The sequence below is a fragment of the Lissotriton helveticus genome, chromosome 10 (assembly GCF_964261635.1).
Source record: "Lissotriton helveticus chromosome 10, aLisHel1.1, whole genome shotgun sequence".
Taxonomy (NCBI): Eukaryota; Metazoa; Chordata; class Amphibia; order Caudata; family Salamandridae; genus Lissotriton; species Lissotriton helveticus.
Window position 1 is genome coordinate 619,688,143 of NC_136071.1, and position 19,689 is coordinate 619,707,831.

Here is a 19,689-nt window from a genome sequence, read left to right on the forward strand (position 1 = left end):
CACACTCCCGTAGCCCATTACTGCCACAGGAGTTTTTTTTAACTCCTAGTCCTGAATCGTTATAGTGTGGCCTTAGGCATTGGATGCTGCAGCCCTACTAGAAGCCCAATTGTCACATGGTGGGGTTGAAACTACAACTCTGAGTCAAAAATGGAGTGCAGGGACAAAAGAGAAAGGGTGGAATTAAGCTGTGAGATCTGAGAAAGAAGGAATGTGAGTAGTGTAACGATGCTTCCCAGTAACGATCAGATCTTGCAGGGTACCAGACCAGAACCTGTCCTCAAGTCGGCCAGAGCACCTATTTAGTCACTTCATCAGACTGCAGCAGTGATGCTAAGAAATAAGCCATGCAATGCTGAGTTCCACCTCAGTACAATAGGCCTAGTTATACATTTGAAAGTTTCTCCCTCTTCTCATAATTTTTTTCTCTTTCTGTCAATCTCCCATCTCTCTCTTGGTAACTTCCTCTCTCATCCAATCTCTCCTGATAACAATCACTCTTGTTTCCTGTTTTACTTCCCTTTTGTTTCACCTGTCTTTGTCTTTCATTACTGAAATGTGTTGCCACATCATCCCTCAGACTTCTTTTTCATATCCACTCTCTCTGTACCTTGAATCCCCAATATCTCCAATTTCATTGAGTATCAAGCACAGCGGTAAATTAAAAACCATGTATTTAACTTTTTTATTTTTTTATTGTATCTATCTGGAGTCTCACATGGATCGATTCTTAACTAAAAGATTTAAATGTTAGAAGGGATATTCTGATTTCTTAAGTTTGGCAAGTCGATACACATTTCAATGTCATCTGAAAGCAGAATGTAAAAGACCCTATAAACGTAGTGTCTTTCTTTGTTCCCCAATGCTCTCTCCGCTCCCTTAAATGTTTCTCCTGCTAGCGCACACACACACACACACACCCACACACACACACACACACACACACACACACACACACACACACCTACACACACACACACACACCTACACACACACACACACACACACACACACACACACGCGCGCATACACCCCCACACACACGCGCATACACCCCCACACACACTAAATCAAGTATGCCTTTATGTAGGTTTTATATAGTGTTGTTTGTAACAGACCTGCTACTGCGTCCAACACTGGTAGAAGTGGTGCCATGGACAGGCCTGGAGTACACCCCCACAGCAATCACTAGCCGGCACAATTTTATTAAAGGTCATGCTTCTCTTCTGCACATGATCACCTGGTTTCCACATAGTCCCAGTTCTGATGCATCAACTCACACACAGAAGATGTGTGTACACACACTTTCAAGTGCACTATGCTTACTGTTCAAGGCAAACAAATGTACATAAATGTGTGTTTTTAAAAGTTCACAACTTGAATTTGAATTGTGAGGAAAGTCCAAGATTTGTTTCCAGGTGTTTGTCAGGTGGGGGTAGTTATCAAGTATTGATTTTATTACTTCCATGCAGGTATTTGTGGTCTACTTTTTCCTAATTTAAATTTGGGGCTACAAGTAACACAGTGCAAAGAAAAGGTCAGCCTAGACTAAGCTATTTACAAATGAATATGAGCAACTGAGTTTGATGCAACTGCTTCAACCCTCAGATACACACTACAAGCACCATAATTCCACACCTTATTCTAAAGTCAGAGGGGCTTAGCTACAAGTGCACAATAAAAGAATGTTTTTGGGTGTCTGCAGCTTTGGAAATGGCCAGGTTGAACGACAAACCAAGGATTCTATGCTTTCTTGGCCAACATCTAAGATAACTTGTACTAGAAAAGGTACCATTTTGTTCTATTTGAAAATAATCTTGTGGGCTGGGGTATCCATTACTAAACTCACAAAACACTCCCTTTGGGTGCAGGAGGGTTTGAGGCTTGCCACCTACGCTCACTTCTATGCTGTGACTCGATGCATATTTTTACACCAAACCACTTTCAGAGGTCTGGAAGTGCCCCAGAGAGCTTTTGGAATCCCCCTGCAGTTCTTTGAACACCCTTTCTGCCCTCATGGAATTCCACTCACTTTCAGTCAAAACCAGATGGCTCTCACCCAGCCTTCAAAACAAGGAAAAAAACTCTGCAGGGCAACATCTACTCATGGGGCAACCATTAAACATTACTGCTGGCCTCCCCGTGTACACAAAGACCACCAACCACGTCGCAATTCCAGTTATGGAAGGTGAATAGATAGAAAAGATCTACCACTGATGATACCCAATTCCTCTGTTTAAAATAAGAGGGGGGCTGTGCTTCTGAATGGTAATTGGTTGTATCAGTCATAATCCTGGTCTATACCAATGAAAAGCTCATATAGCTACAGCTAAGTGCCTGATATGTCAGTGTGTTCAATGTCATCCTCTTTGCCTCTCCGCTGTTTAACATGCCCTCAGGGATGTATGACGTTACAAAGCATACTTTTACAACGCCTACCTTTACATCGCAAGTTTTACAACGCATACCATTACAACGCATAGTGCTTTTGGGCGCTGGATAGTGAATAGTTTAATTTACTATTCCAACTTCAGTCCCCGTGGATAGTAGGGAAGGTGTTGGATAGTACATTAAACCTATTCCCTATCCTAGAGCGCCCCCCAGCGCAATGCGTTGTAATGGTTTGCGTTGTAAAAGTTGCGTCGTAAAAGGCACTGCGTGGTAAAAGGTGCGTTGTAAAGGATGTATACCGTCCTCAGCCTTGCTAGATTTCTTATAATTATTTGTCATCTAGCCCAATGTGTTGATAGTGACTTGCGCCATTCTTGGTTTTTCTGACAATACTATATTGCACCTTGAATTTTCACTTTTCCTGTTATATGTTTGCACATGTAAGTCTCAGAAAACTTAGCACTTCCTGATGTCTGCAGATTCATGTCTGGCTAGATGTCACCCTCATGCCCTGGGGTAAGTTAACTTCTTTGCTCTAATATTATACAACCACTACTAGTATGATTGGTCTACGCAGAGGAGCTAAGTATTACATTTACCCAGAATTGTTACTAGGTGAAAAACTCAAAGAGCTTTTTGTATGATGAGGAGCATGCACTCCTGTAGGAAAGGAGGACTTCAGTGTTCATCCCGACCCTCCAACTTATATCACCACTAAAAGGACAATTGCACTACTTTTGGTGCTTTGTATTTGGTCCTTTATTCTTTTTTATTTCTCTGTATCTCTGCCTTTGGTTGTTCACTTTCTAGCTGGTATAGTCAGGGTGTTTTTTCCTGTGTGCTTTTGGTAGTCAAATGAAAGCATGACGCTTCTCGATATGGACTGCCTGCAACCATCAGGTAGGTGTCCATCAAAATCAATGCATGGTAATAGCACAGACTGTTAGGATTTCGGGTCCTAAGTCAGACCAGGTGGTGTAAGATATGCTACAACAAGAAACATCATATAATGTACTGCATAAACACTTAACGGTTCATTAACACAATATTGTGTAAAAAATACGGTTCACAAAAAAATTGTGGAAAAAATATCTTTTACCACAATATCATGCTCCTATACTTAAAATAGTAAATGCCAATATACCAGAAAAAAAGATATAACTTTGACCCTAATAGCGTTCGAGAATATACAGAAATATTGATTTTTAATATAGATTTAAAGTAGTAACTTTTGAATACACTAAAACATGTATTTAATATAATGTAAATTAAATACATTCAACAAATATGTAATACTATATATAAATGTACACTTTTTTCCATGTCCTCATTTCACACTCAACATTACCCAATCCTGGAAACCTGACCTAAGGGCAAGTCACTCCTTCCTCAAAGCTGAGACTAGTCGTGCTGAATAATGTACAGAGTACCAAGTCAATCAATCAGGGGATCTTAAGGGGGCTACTCACCCGTGAGGGTCTCAAGGCACTGGGGGGAGATGGGGAGGGGGTGGGAGGGCAGCTCGGTCAGTCGAAGAGCCAGGTCTTCAGGGTCTTCCTGAAGATGTGCAGGGTGGAGGTGTGCCTGATGTCGATCGGGAGCTTGTTCCAGCTCTTTGACATGATGTAGGAGAAGGTTCTTTCACCTGTTCTTGCTCTGCGGATGCGTGGGGTTTCAGCGAGGTCAGTGGATCAGAGGTTTCTCGTGGGTATGTAGAAGGAGATTCTTTGTTGAGATATTGGGGTCCTGTGTGGTGGAGGCATTTGTAGGCGTGGGTGAGTATCTTGAAAGTTACTCTCTTCTCGAAGGGGAGCCAGTGGAGGTTTTGCAGGTGTTGGGTGATGTGTTCGTGTCGAGGGATGCGGTGGACGAGTCTGGCTGCGGGGTTCTGTATGGTCTATAGTTTACACAGCAGAGACTTGTTGATCCCGGCGTAGAGGGCATTTCCGTAGTCCAGTCTGCTGGTTATGAGTGCGTGGGTGAAGGTCTTCCTTGATTTGGGGGGGATCCATTTGAAGGTCTTCCGGAGGATGCAGAGGGTGTTGAAGCAGGTGGAGGCAACTGCAATGCCCTGTCGCTTCATGGAGAGGGAGGAGTTGAGTACGATGCCAAGGTTCCAGGCGTTGTCTGTCAGGGTGGGGGGGCTGCAGAGGACAGTGGGCCACCAGGTGTTGTCCCATGCAGAGGGGGAGGGTCTGAGGACAAGGATCTCTGTCTTCTCCGAGTTGAGCTTCAAGCATTGGAGTCATCAATCTTTTATGTCATGCTACAAAGGATAGCCACTGTTCATCTACTCTCTTGTTACTACTAGCTAGTTCTAACTTGCTAACCCATTATACTGATTGTATCAAGTCCAAGTCAAATGGAGGTACAGCTGATGTACATTTTCTACAGCTATCCCTTCTGATACATCTTGTTCTTAACAGCCTGCGGCAGGCGAGAGGTGTGTTGATGCAAAGGAGAGACAGTTCCTTTTGAAAGCAGCTTATTCTCAGCATCAGTGGGAGGACTGCAAAAGCTTATTATTGATGGCATATCTCAAATAACTTTAACTTGTACCCTAAGGTAACTATAACTCATGCCCCTGCCATGCACAGTTTTCTTGTCAAAAATGTTACTGCAAATATTACATTGATATTATCAATGATGCTATAGAAGATGTCATGAGTGGTATCATTTGTGAGGTAATTAGCAGTGCATGGTGAGGTTGCGAGTTATAGTTACCTTAAGGCATGAGTTATTTGAGATAACTGAATTTCTATGGTTTTGTAGGTTTAAAATATGAGCCTAACTATATATTGTACCTGTAGCCTTTGTTTTTTTCAGTGAGTTCCAATGTTCTTTTTAACATAAAGTAAATTTAAAGTAAAGCAATTTCAACCGGCGCCGCGATTCGCCGCAGGGCATGGCCTTCGGCCAGACCCTGCGGCCAACCCAATATAATCTTCTACTGGCTAATTACTAAGTTCTACCTCGTTGGGTAAATGTATACTTAGGACCACTGGAATTATGTGGCAGGAGAGGGCCAAATTATGCGGCTGGGTTGAGTTTATTATTCAGCAAGAAAAGGCAAAATATGAGGGATAATGCAGCACATTTTGTAATAGTATTACTTAATAAATATTTAATCATGTTCACACTTTGTACCACTGTTTGGACATTGGCTGCACCTCATTAGTACCATTTTAATACCCAAATAAAGCAATAAGCAATAAAAATGTGGCACGATCTGCTTTGCAAAAGTCCTTTCACTGCACAGCAAAAGTGTCGCTGGATTTTTAGTAACTTTTGCACCGTTTCAGCTAGAATCAAAAACTATTTTTTTTATCTGCTGATTGTATGGCAGATGATGGTTTATGTGTGAAAGGCAGAAAATCTATATTTATGTATCCAATTAGGACCACAGGTGAACCTCAAGGACCCTGTGGTCCCAGCTGGCTCCAGCCAGCTCCAATTTCCAGCGGGAGCAGGCATTGCTCCCGCAAGCAGGGAGCTGCTTTAAATAGCAGCTCCCTGCTTGCAGGAACGATGTTTAAATCTGCTTCTCTGCAAGCATATTTGTGTGCAGGGAAATACATGAGATCTCAGCTTTCTGCCAGCAGGAGCTGTTTTACAGCTTGCGCTTGCAGAACGCGCAGTTATGTTTGCTTTTGCTTGGTGTAAGCTGTCAGATCCCACCAAGTAAAAGCAAACACCTACCTCCCAAGGGTGGGCACCTTGGGAGGTAAAAGGAGCCTGCCCTGGGGGTGGCAGTCCCCATGGCCATCCATGGCTCCTGAGACTGGCCAAGCTGTCCTCCTCCACTGTAGTATTTATCCCCGGGAGGTGGTGGTCCCTAGGGCTGTGGAGGATCCGCGTGGGCCCGCCTGCATGAATTTTATGTTTAGCCCCAAGGAGGTGGCGGTCCCCAGGACTGCAGGGGAGGCCATGCGGGCCCTCCTGTATTAATAGTAGAGGTTTTGCCCCAGGGAGGTGGCGGTCACTGGGGCAGCACAGGTGGGGGCCCCCAGGAAAGCCCATCTGCATGCATATTTGTAAGTGCCCCTGTGGCTGCGGGGGGTGGCCACATTGCTTTATGAACATTTGCCCCAAGGAGGTGGTGGTCTCAGGGGCACACATAAAAAGCAATGTCCCAGGGAGATGGCAGTCCACTGTGCTTTCATAAGTCCTAGGAGGGTGGCCCTGCGCCCTCCTATTTCTATGGTATGCTCCCCCGCACAATGATAATAATACTCCAGAAAGCACAAAGTAAATCCCCCTGTGTACAATTGCAACTCCAGCAACACTCAATGATCCAATCGAATGGGTAGGCCCCCGTTAACATGAACAGTGGCCTCACCTTGTGGATTTCCTTTGTCCTTATGCGGCCGGCGGGCACCCAACAACTAAGTATTTCCAAAAGACGTTTGATGATAGACAGCCATTTGGGTCGGGGCTAGCAAGAGGGCGTCACCGCTGTTTATTCCAAAAGCACAATTCTGATGGATCCGAATTGTGCTTTTGGAGCATACAGTGGTTGTACTTTCTGGAGTATTATTAACATTGTAATACAGAGAGTGTTTAACACTTAGGGAAGACACATGAAACACTACGCAATGAATGGCAGAGTAGTTGCTGTTTATTTTGATGCAGGACAGTATAGTGACTCTGCCATGCATGAAACTGATTTCTTTAAGTTGTTATACTTACAGTACAAAATGAAGGCATTCGAATCTGCACAGGATTAAAAGCGCTAAATAATTTTATGGCTGGAATAACAATGTAATTGTAATGCATTATGGGATTTGAAGTCCGGGTCCGAGGATTGGATACAAAAAGCAATGATAATCCATAGCTGTGTCAAATACTCATGCACTTAATATGAGAACTTTTGCATTGTGTATAAATATGCCAATTTATTTCGAATTGTCAGCGCCAAGTGCAAGTAACAACAATGGAAGTCCTCTTTTTATGTCAACGGATTGGTGTTTAAAAACGAGAACGACTGATCACTCTGCTCTGCATATGATTAAGACCCGGTGGGTCTCGAAACACATCATGCTGATCATGGAATCTCTGAAATAAAAAGTGGTGGATTATACTCCGAACAGTGGAATCGTTATTCTACAGGATCTAGCAGAATTGTGCTTTTGGAATATACAGCGGAGACGCCTGCATGCGAGCCCTGACCCGAAAGGCTGGGAGTCCTGTCTAGCGTCAAAAGTCTTTTGGGAATATAGATATAAATATATATACACACACACACAATAAAAGCACTTAAACAATTCAATAAGAAAAAATATATTAATTAAAATTAAAAAAACGAACAATTAATGCTATAAATTCCATTTAACCAATAATATGAAAACTATTGGAGTTTAAGAATATTAAATATACTCTTCCCGCTGTAGTTTATGCAACAGTAGTGTAAGTGTTGGACTTCGAAGGGCTTAGTTTTACTATTCCTACTTCAGTCACCGCAATCGAAAGGACAGTGTTGGACTTCGAAGAAGTTAGATTTACTATTTCTACTCCAGTCAGTGCAAGCACAGGGGAAGCCTGGACTTTGGAGGGGTTACATTTAAAATTATTTAATTTGGACATTTATATAGTACAGATTATCACTCATGATGGTATCCAGGCGTTGTCAATGGGCACGGAGGAGATTATGTAATTTGCTCAGGATCACGGGATGTGGAGCCGACGCTGAGACACAAATCCAGATCCCCAGCTCCCAAGTCGGCAATTCTGGCCGTTGCGCCACATCCTTTTCTATTGCCACTCCAGTCTAAGCAACAGTAGGGAAAGTGTTGAACTGCAGAGGGGTGAAAAGTACTATTCCCACTCCAGCCTAAACAGCAGTACAGAAAGCGATGGACTTCAGAGGGGTTAAATATACTATTCTCACTCCAAAGAGTGCAACAGTAGGGAAAGCATTGAATTTTGTAGGGATTAAATGTACTCATCCCACTCCTAACAGTGCAACAGTAGAGAAAGGGTTGGATTTCGGATGGGTTAAATTTACCATTCCCACTCCAAACAGCACAACAGTAGGGAAAGTGTTAGACTTTGGAGGGGTAAAATCTTCTATTCCTACTTCAGTTTGTGCAACAGTACGGAAAGCATTGGATTACAGAGGAGTGAGGTTTCCTATTCCCACTCCAAACAGTGCAACAGTAGGGAAACTTGCACTTTGTAGGGGTTAATTGTATTATTCCTACTGCAGTCTAAGCAACAGTAGGTAAAGTGCATTACTTCAAACACATATATGTATATGAGTATCCTCATCAATGTAGAAAAAAATATTAAAATGATTATTTAATAGGAAAATAATATATGCATTAAGAAAACTAAAAACAATTAATACATTTACATAATTATCATTCAATAATTATCAATTAATAAATCATTGTTATTCAATAACTAATTAACTTCACACGCTATACCGCTACAAACCTTGGAGCCTGCACCTAAAATATAACTAAAAAACAAATATTCTATAATTTATATATTTAAAATCAATTAATTAACAATTAATAATTAACTGATTATTACTTAATTAATTTTCCACACAAGCCCACTATATATCTAGTAGCCCGCAACTAAAATATAATTAAAATAACCGAGTATTCCATAATCTACATATTTAAAATTCAATTAAATAATTAATTTACAATTAATAGTTCATTAATTACTACTTAAAATAACTTCCCACTCTCGATACCCCTACAAACCTAGCATTCCACAACTAAAATAAAAGTAAAATAAACCAGTATTCCATAAATTACATAATTAAAAAATAGGTAAATATTTAATTACCAATTCATAATTAATTGTTAATTAATTATTACTTAATCAACTTCCCACCCTATGCCCCTACAAACCTAATAGCCCGCAAATTACATATCACATAAATAAATCAGTATTACATAACATTTTTAACCGCTGTTGACCTGGGTTTGTTTATTAACCACACATGCATTCTATGACTTTAAGATCTTATTTTTAGCTGGCCCCGTTATTCGGATCGCTGCTGACACATGTTTGCACACAGATTAGAATTACAAGTTTGGCAGCAGGAGTGCATGGCTGTAGCTGTATCCTGGCAGCAGTGATACAGGCTTGCTTCCTTCTACTAGTTCATGCCTTATAGGCTCCCCAAACATTGCAGGCTGCAATTTTGCTACTTTGGTTTAGAGCTGTTACTGCAGCAAAGCAAGCCTTTGGACTTATCAACACAACATCTTAGAGTGACAGTTAATAATGAGAATTTGAATGCGCATTTTGAATATTAAATCATAGATCTTCCAAGTTATTCTCTTTATATCGAAAAGCCTGTCAGTGACTCTTTCAGTGACAGACAACTGTTAAAAAGAAGCATCCAGATGAAGGATGTCACTTCTTTTTGGAAATACACAGCCGAACGCTCATGATTGGTGGGAATGGGTTAAATGAGCCAGACGATGCACAGGCTCCACTGATTGGCTTAAATCAGTGGAGACAAGCATGCCAATGACATGGCGGGACCCCCTTGATGAATTAATAACCAGTCCTAGTAATGCCCACCAACTCCACAGTTAACCTCCCTGGCATGGATTGTTCAGTACCAGGCTGTACATCTTCCCTGCCTTTCTCGCCTCCACTCGTTCGAGTCACTGTGACACATATGTGCTGACCTCTGCACTGATCAATGAAGTCATCCGGCCATTGTGGTTAGGGTTTCTAAGCTGTTTCTTCATATCTTCCATTTTTTCAGGTAAAGGTGTTTCTGGTGGGCTAATTGTTTTTCTCATTTGTACAAGGATTGAAAGAACGCATACCAGCACAATTTAAGGAGTAGGAATCGCTACTGGGTTACATAGGCCGCACACTGACTCAGTTTTGAATGCATACTAGATTTTGTGTTGTGATCATGCTTTGCAAGGAATGAAGTGTGGTTCTTGTAAGCCATATATTTGAGAAGATGATTCAAGACAGTTGGGCAGTTGTGTGATCAAGACATTGATCTTCTATTTGTGCATGCAATGTGTACCCAAGTGTCATTTTGCTGTGTGGCATTTATTTACACAATTGACGATGTTAGTGTTCCTGCCATTAACCCCATCCGTGCTCCCGTTGGCCAATGGCCGACGGGAGCACTCCCTCCCTGGTGCTGCGAACGACCGTTGGCCGTCGCAGCCCCGCCCACCCTTTAGAACGCCCGTACCGTGGCGGAATTGCCGCCGCGCTTAAGGCGTTAATAAGTAGTTTAACAAAAACAAGAGCAACCCTAATGTCCGTGTGAACATGGGTATCAAGTAAACAACGTCCTCGTGGAAGATTGGGGAATTAATTGGCCCAACTATGGGTTGCCTAGACTTATACCGTTTCAACTACTGGTCTATTAGGATTATCTAGGAGATAATCATGTCTCCTTCATTTGGCCCCTAATGTCATTAGTCCTAAAGTAACTTATGTTGCAAGCCAAGCACTCCAGTGAATACCACATGTTGGTCCTGCTTATATCCCCAGATGCTGCACAGTTCAGTGGTCATCTAAAGATTGGACGAGACCACCATGATACTCAGCCATCCCCATGTTTACCATAATCCTGATGAGACCCCAGTATTGGGAAAAGGGTTGAAACGCCGTTGACAAAAAAAAAAAGACAGACTGGACAGGTTTGTGTAGATGACACATTGAGAATTCCCCTCTGTGTTTTTCATTGTAATTAACAGAATTGGATATCTTTCGGATAAAATAAACAATATATCATATTGTTTGCACAATTGACCATTGTGTTCTCTTTTTTTGGTTTTGGTTTCTTTTACTTGGGGTTCTTCTCTTCTTTTTTACAATGTAATCTTTTATCACTCACATATTTGCAAATGTTAAGACTGTATAGTGTCTTGCTTAAGAAAAATGATTTGGTTCGGGTGAATCGAATTGAACCAAAAGATACCGGCTGTTTCTTTTTAATTAATGTTTATATAGATTAAATTCGGACAGAATTTTGTCTGTCACAAATTGAAAAATAAATTGTAGGTATAGATTAATTCCACACAGAAAATTCTGTGTCATTGTATTTTTCCCTTACACGAGTTCCAGGTGAACGCGTGTTCCAAGGTTTACCTGCCATTAATAAAGCTCAATAAAAAGTCTTGATAATAAAAAAAATGTGATCTTCAAAAAATCGATACAAAAGTCCAAACGTTCTATATGAATGAATTTAACATTCTTTTATCAGAAAGAGGGGAGCTATTACTCGCCCACTTTCTCTTCATCATTGGGGAAAACCACTATCCTCATGAAGTACTGTCTTATTTCTAAGAACTGATCTATGCTCTACAGTGGTCCTTCCCTCAGGGAGTAAGAGTTCCCAGTCTTCGGGTCAGCCTGTGTCAGTACTGCCATGCCTGGCTGCTGCCTTCCCTTGAAATGGACCCTCCTTCAGTACGGTCCCGGTCATTGTCTCGCTAGTATGGTGCAAGGTGATACACACTCATTCCTCTGCTTCGATGGAGCAGGGCCTTTGTACTAGTGCTGCTGAAACATTTTTTTTGAGTGGGGGTGCTGCTATCAATGCTACCAGCAAAATCAAAGACTTGGGTCCTTTTACTACCTGGCCTGGACCACCCTAATATATGTAACAAACAAGTGACAGGATAAGTTGTTGCACAATCATTAATCTACACTTAGACAATGAATTCCAAGTACGTGTGATTTATTTCACATTAGTTAGAAACGTTATTCACGTTATTCAAAACAACATTTCATCATGTCATAGAGAGAGACACCCAACATTTTTTGTGTGGTAAACATGTGAGAAAATGAACAATATAAATAACACTGTGACATGTAAAAAATCTGAATCAACATCTATTTACATACACATAAACAAACACAACATATCAAAACGAAACATGGACACCAATCCAATTGTCATAGTCCTGCTAATGTTTAGGCGGCACCAGTCGTTATGTAACCCATAGAAAACAGGCGGACCAATCACAATTAAAAGATCCTGCCTGAATAATGGACCTAAGCCTAAGGCAACACAATTGTAAGTGGGGTAGTGTGACCAATGGGACAAAATTACTTCACACTAATTCCCATGTGCCTCCCATCTCTACTTATGCCTCAGCCCAAAAGCCAGTGCGTTTCGAACCCTGACTTGTTCTGGGGTTCTCCTCAGGACGTGGACTGGAAAGGACCTTGACTGCTAATAAGTGAGGTTCCCATGTAATTTCTTCATGGTGCAGCTTTCCTTTCATTCATCCGACTTCTGTGGAGCAGTGTGGATGAAAACCTCAGTAAGTGGAAAACTGCCGTCCTGATGAACGTGCAGTTCAAATATTCGATGTTACCCTTCTATATTCTGGATGGAATTCAACCTTTCGTCAGCTTCAGTGCATGAGCGTGTCTTCTGTGGACTGCAATTCAGTCATATCAATGCTACATCACTGAAATCATAGGGAATGTGACAATTCCAATCGTCACACAAAGAATAAGTAATGCAAAGATGCCATGCCAATTCAGCAGGAGAGTGGTAAAGGGTTGTATCTAGAAGATGGTGCATAATTCATTTCGCAAAATATCCTAACTTTGTAGTCAGGGACAAAAAAGTAATCATCAATCTATGTGTTAAAAGAATAAGTAAACATTTGAGAGAAGAGACATTTGACATCTGTCTTTCAACGTACAGCAAATGTTGCGGGATAAATACAACTAAAGGCACCTTTTTAGCTCATTCGCTGTCTGCTGCAGCATCCCCGCACCCCTACGTTCAAGACTATGCTTCGTACACCTCTGTCTTTGCACAGTGGTGTGCCCTCCTGTGCTTAGCCTCCTGTACGTCATTCTGGCCAAGCAGAGAATGGAAGAACTGATGGGTCCAGTGACAGCAGACACCATCTTTTGTCTGTGTCTGAGCACGCTGAGTGGTCAAAGGGTTAGCAGTGAACCATCACCTAGACCCCTGCTCATGGTATTCAACTTCTGGGCATGCTTGGAGCACATCCTGTTATGATTTTAGTAGCTCTGGTACACCAGGGGGTCTAAGATATCCTGACTTTGCATTGATGTGCCATGGAGCTACAGGCTATACCAATATTACCGTTGACACAATGCCATTCTAGGTCTGACCGAATGATAAAACCCAGCGAGGCCCTCGCAGCACTTCAGAACAAAGTAGGCATCACTTAATTAATATGTATTTATTTATATGTGCCACAGATGGTGGGACATGGCTCTTGTATTTATGTTTCCCCTTGGCCCTGGACTTGGGTACCTTGGTGCCATGAACACCTCACATTAGCAGTTTGATTAGGGATGTGTGCCAATCAGCAGTGGGTCTGACACGGGGAGAAAAGCATCATGGAGTTGTGGGGTGTGGGAAGAATGTAAGAGCACATGAAAGGAAGGAAGGGAAGGATAGATAGATGAATAGTGAGATGGACGAATATAAATATAAGGATGGATAGGGAAATGAAAGAACAAATTTACAGAGAATGCAGGGTTAAAATGCATGATTTGGCCACAGTGTTTTCTGGAAGCAAATGAAATAGTGCTGGGTTCGCTACCCTCGCTAAGTTATTCAATGTCATTCAGGATAGAGTTCAAAATTAGTGGTATTTTATTTTTGTAGCTACTTTCTTGCTTGGGCGAGCCACAGGGTTAGGCGATATATGCCCCGGTCATAGAACCTAAGAGTCAGGTGGTTTGGGTGATATCATTGCCACTGTCCAGGCAGTCTTTCTGAGTGGAAAACAACACCCATAGTTAGAAAGTTCACTTGCCCTCCAGCACATTGGTTGAATTGACCTTTCAATGGTTCTGAGGGGGAGAAATTATTTTAGAAGCCTTCTGACTGATGTCTTTATTCTTCTGAGTGGACCATGGTAAGATGATGGCCACTGCTCTCAGGAACGATGTCTTGTCAACTTGCTGACAGTGCAATGGAGGGGGCCTGGGGAGAGACTAGCTCCTGCTCAGCCCCGCAGCGGGACAACTGCCACTGTTTGCACTGTTCGTCCTCTTCAACTAGTGACAACACTGACCATTCTGCTCCTTCTGTCCAGCCTTCGTGTGCTGTGCCTGATAATTCTACCTTGAAGCTAGCACTCAGCTACTCTTGTTACCGTAAAGAGATTGTAAGCCTTTCCACCACTTTTTAAAACCCCCAAGTTGGAAACTCATGTAGGATGTGAGGAAAGACCCAGGAAGTGGGAAGAGGAGGTCGACCTTTTCTCCTGTTTTTGGTCGGATTCTTTAGGTCTGAGTGACGGTTAAAGATCATCCATTTGAAGAAAAAGTTCCATGTAAGGAATGGAATTTCCTTGAACCTTTAAGAACCTTTAACCCCTTCGACGCTCATGACGAGCCCAGCTCGTCATGGAGTTTCCATTGATTTCAATGGAAATTGCATGAAAGTCCTAAAATAGCCTTAGCATCCAAGTGGTTAAGCAGCCATACCAAATGGAAACTGATATTCAGCAAACCTCCACAACCTATAGGTGGGCTACCTTGTCACTGGTGCTCATGCACTTGGATTGCCATTCACCAGTCCAAAACCTATTCTTTCCATCAGCATGGCTCCAACTTCCTAGTTACTATCACCCAAGGGGGTTGGGTAGAAACAAGATCAGAATTGTAAATGATTGTAAATAAGTGTTCAACACTCAACAGTTCATTTCAAAACAGTATTAGATCACAAGAATGGCTGGCTGTAGTAGCAGGGTAATAGGATATGCATGGCTTTAGAGGGCACTGGGAACCAAGATAAGCTGGCCTAGACTGGTTTCGTGAGAAACTAAATAGGGTTATTGGAATGAGGAAGGATTAAAGAAGGCTTAGAACATTAGAATGTTGGAAGCTCCATTGAAAACAACGGAGTAGCTCCGGGCTTATAGTGGCTGGTATAAACTCAGAGCTCCAACATTCCAATGCTTCTTTGTTCACAGCTCTGGCTGTTAACAAAGGCTTCAGGGAGCCTGAGGGAATTTTAATCCCCTCGTAATCCCTAAAGCTTTTATTTAATTTGTTAGAGCATTCTGCCCTCTTGTGGAAGAATGTTCTAATTGCCTTATAGCCCTTCGTAGCTGGGCTATACCGGCTATTAGAACATTGGAATGTTAGGAGCTCCATTGCAGACAATGGAGTGCTCCCTGCTTCTACAGGCCGGTAAAGGCCCGCAGAGCAACATTCCAATGTTTTACAAAGGCCTCTCGGAGCTCGAGGGTATTTAAATCCCCTTAAGCGGGCTTTGTTTTATTTTTTAGAACATTCTGCCCTCTAGTGGCAGAATGTTCTAATCGCCTTATAGCCTTTCATAGCAGGGCTATACTGGCTATTAAAGTCCCGTCCCCTTGTTAAAGTCCCTCGCCTTCGGCTTGGGCCTTTAACATGGGAGAGGGCCTTTAATAGCCAGCATAGGCCGCTACGGAGGGCTATACGGCTATTTTAAAGTTCCGCTGCCTTGTTAAAGTCTCTCTCATTCGGCTCGGGCCTTTAACTCTGCAGCAAGTCTTTAATAACCGGTATAGCCCCCTGTGGCGGGCTATAAGGCTATATTAAATAGCTGCCTGATACCTCAACTGGAGTGTTCAAAAGGGGATATACATCAATAGCTGTAAAGAGAACCAAAAATATAGTGGTATAAATAACAAAGTGGCAGGGCAGAAGTGGCCTTATTTTAGTTTCAATAACTGGATCAAGATCATTTTTCCAAGCCTTACCCACTTTTTCTGCATGTTGTTGGAAACCAAATTTGAGTAATGTAATGAGTACATTAGGTTTAGCACAAAAACATCAACCACTGAAAACACTGCTTGGTGTTCTCACCTACCGTTTATCTAGTAGACCGGTTATTTTTTTGAGATTCAATTGGTTATCGAATAATATAAAAAATCACTGGAACACTAAGACATTTAGACGTAAGCCTTGGGCCGCTGCATGTCTTGCCCTAGAGCGGGAGTGAGCACTATAATTAATCCAGCTAATGCCCCTTGTTAACTTCAATTCATGGTATATCACACTGCTATTGAAAATATATTATGTGTGCATCACACAGTCCTGCTTGTTCCTAGGAGATCTTACTTGGACTAAGCATTGCTTTTCTTTTTACTTTTGAAATCCTACACTTGGTAATGGGGATGCTCAAAATAGTGAACATGGCCTACTTTAGGACATTAAATGTTCAAATTGTATTGCAAATAATTGATAAAATGGGAGAGCTTTAGGGGACATAAAACAAAGTGCTGAGGGGATGTGAAACATTACTTTCAAATAGCAGTACATCACAGTGCAGCATTGAACAAACCCACTTAGCAAGATATGAATCATCACCAAATATATTTATAGCATGAAGTGAGTAGAGCTGAAAGTGAAGGAAACTGGCTTCTATAAGACAGTTTAACCTCAAACGCTTTGAGACTGCATACTTAGATCATCATAACTCAGCCTTTACATAACAGAAAATAATGTGATTAAATTAAGAAGTGCATGGTATTCACATTCTTTTCTGATAAAATTTCACAAATAACATTTATCTTTGACCGATTTGTTCTATTTGCCTTTGAAGGGAGTCCTCTCTGGTGGGGCCATTTTAGCTGATGAACTTCAAATTGTACACACGTCATCCATTTGTCATATATGACCAATGAGATGCCAATGAAATGAAGCTGGCTTATAAGGCTTCATACTTAACAAGAACAGAAAATAAAATAAGATTGTCTGATGATGTTTGTCTCAGCTTATTTGAACTGTGTATGTATTGCATCTGGTATTTACATAAAATGTACCTCCCTGGAGGGCAGCAGAACGTTGCGCGGGGTCAAAAGCAAACATAGAGTCCATGAGTTATTGGGTGGGTATCTGAGTTCTGAAACTGTAATTGAACTGCTTCATCGTCATTAAATAGAGTTGTTTAATGAGTTGTATCAGGTAATTCATGAAGTAGTGTTTTGATCGGAAGTAGATGTACCCTACTAACTCTGGCAGTCATTTAGAGTTAAGCTGAGCAGAAATGGAAAATCAACAACAAAATGGTTAGCTTCCAGTTCGCCTCACTTGAGGTCTCCCAGTCTCATTTAGGGTTGTAGGAATCACTTGGTTTCTGATAGTGGTACTACTGTTGAAAGGCCTGTCCTGATCTGGGAGGGTCTTCGGACGCTGGTTTTTCCTATTTACGACCATCTTGAATGACATGCTGGTCGCAAATAGACCGGTGCGGCCAGTACAGATAAGAGTGGAGGAGCGTGGTGGGGGCGTGGTGGTGGGGGGAGTCAACAGACGAAGGAATAGGGAAAATAGAATAAAACAATTAATAAAACCAGTTACCTTGCGTTCGCTGCATCGCCGACTCGGCAATGCGGCGAGCGTAAGGTAAATGATTTTATTAATTTTATTTTCCCAATTCAGTTGTCTGTCGACTCCACCCTGCCCTGCCCCCACCCCACCACTCTTAACTGTACCCATCCCTCCTGCAAACAGAATCTTTCACTGCATCTGAAAGGTAATTTGTAAATATTTCTATATTTTGCAGAAAAATAAATTCGGCGTTAATTAAAAATCCCTAATGACTAGTCATGAAATGTAAATATGGTGGTCCACTCTCAGCTGAGCCAGAAGAGGCTGGGCCTATACAAAATGAGGAGCTTGGCAGCCAGCTAGTTGGTGTCAAATATGACCTCTTCTATGTCCTCCTTATCTTTACTGTTTTCTGATACTTCTTTTATTCCCTGAATATGAACTGTAAGTTAATTGAATTACATCAAAAATGTATAACAAATATGTGTGATATTATGATTGCAATGTAAATACTATCACCAAACTTCATACACAGAAAAGTGTTAGAAAATATCACGTTCATGTATTTGGTAAGTGATTTCTTTAGAATTTACAGACAGTGAAAACAGTATTCCAAGACCAGTAAATACTTTGTAATATAATTCTAAATCTACCGTAAATAATTACAATAAACTTACCTAAAAAAGTCTTAAATGTTCCATCTTTATCATCCAGTACAAATTCTGCTATCTCAGCTGACAACAAAAGTAAAAGGTTTGTGATGAATGCATGCAAAGACAGCCACATTGTCATAAATCATTCTAGCTATTTGATGTATTGACCAATAGTAATACCATGTCATTGGTGTATTACCGACTAAAGGCTTTTGAAAGTGGTACTCATCAGCCCTTTCTGAGTGATACACATTTACCTAATATTCAATAATACTGAAATTCACTTCCCAGTCCTTTTCATGACATCTTTTGTGTTTACATAAAGGACATTTTCTATTTTGATTTTATTTTCTCAACAGTTCAAATGTGATGTTACAAGACTGAATTTGGCATGGCATTGTGTCCTTTGTGGTGGCTGTGATTACTCTTTAATTTAGTTAAAATCCCTCTGCCGTTCATCAGGTAGGTATACATGGCAATATTAACACAACATGGGCCTAGTGCACAAATAGTAAACTATGGGCCTTATGTACAAAGTGTTTTAATGGTTATAAACTGTCTTATTTGCTAAGTCTGAGAGTTAGCGACCACTAAAGCACTTTTGTAATGTACTAAACCCAATTAGCGATTCAGAAAAGGATTTCTGAATCTTCAAATAGATGAAGCAAACAATAAGGACTTGGTATTTGATGGGGCGTGTTTAGGGTGACCATTCCAAATATTGATTCTTCCTGGTATGCATTAATGTTTTGCTACCAAAATCCAGTCACAAAACATTAATGTGTCACTGCCAATTTAGAGGAGCCGGTAAATCATTCACAAATGGAAAGAGGGGTTCAAGGGATTCTTTCCCCTTTGTGGATGTTGACAAAAACGTTTGTATGAGTTGGTAGTGGTCAATGGGACCACTGCCTACTCTAAAAAGGGTTTGTGTAACTCTTCTTATTTAACGCATGCTGTTTTCCTTAATGTAAAACAGGCCATATTTAAAAAAAATCACAAACATGATCGACTGCTGGCCTCAGTAAGCTACAATCCCTTTGCTCGTGGCCAACCATAGTGGGTAGCAATTTGCTACCTGCCTCATGCATTTTGATGATGTTGGTTGAATTGTGATCCACTATGATTCAGTATTTTTAGAGCCAACCTCTTAATAAATAGGTTTGTTCTCAAAATACCAATGCATTCTGTAGAAGTCAGTGAACAAACTGTGACCAATTCTATTAACTCTATTTTACATCCCAATAATTAATTGAAAATCGTTATTAGTCACAATTTATGATTTCTTATTTTGAATCTTTGATGTACTAGGTTGTTTGCCTTGCAGCAGGTACTCAATTACCTCAGGGTGTTCCCTTAGTACGGTGATGTTAATCCC

General features: G+C 41.2%; 1 protein-coding gene across 5 annotated transcripts in view; it reads right to left on the reverse strand.

Moving 5' to 3' along the window:
* CIITA (class II major histocompatibility complex transactivator) overlaps positions 1–19,689 on the reverse strand; it is a 561,355-nt gene that overhangs the window by 314,726 nt on the left and 226,940 nt on the right. For all 5 annotated transcript variants that reach the window (XM_078663163.1, XM_078663160.1, XM_078663162.1 and 2 more), the window contains exon 4: positions 18,336–18,392. In XM_078663163.1, the coding sequence (XP_078519289.1) occupies positions 18,336–18,392 (57 nt within the window). The remainder of the gene's footprint in view (positions 1–18,335; positions 18,393–19,689) is intronic.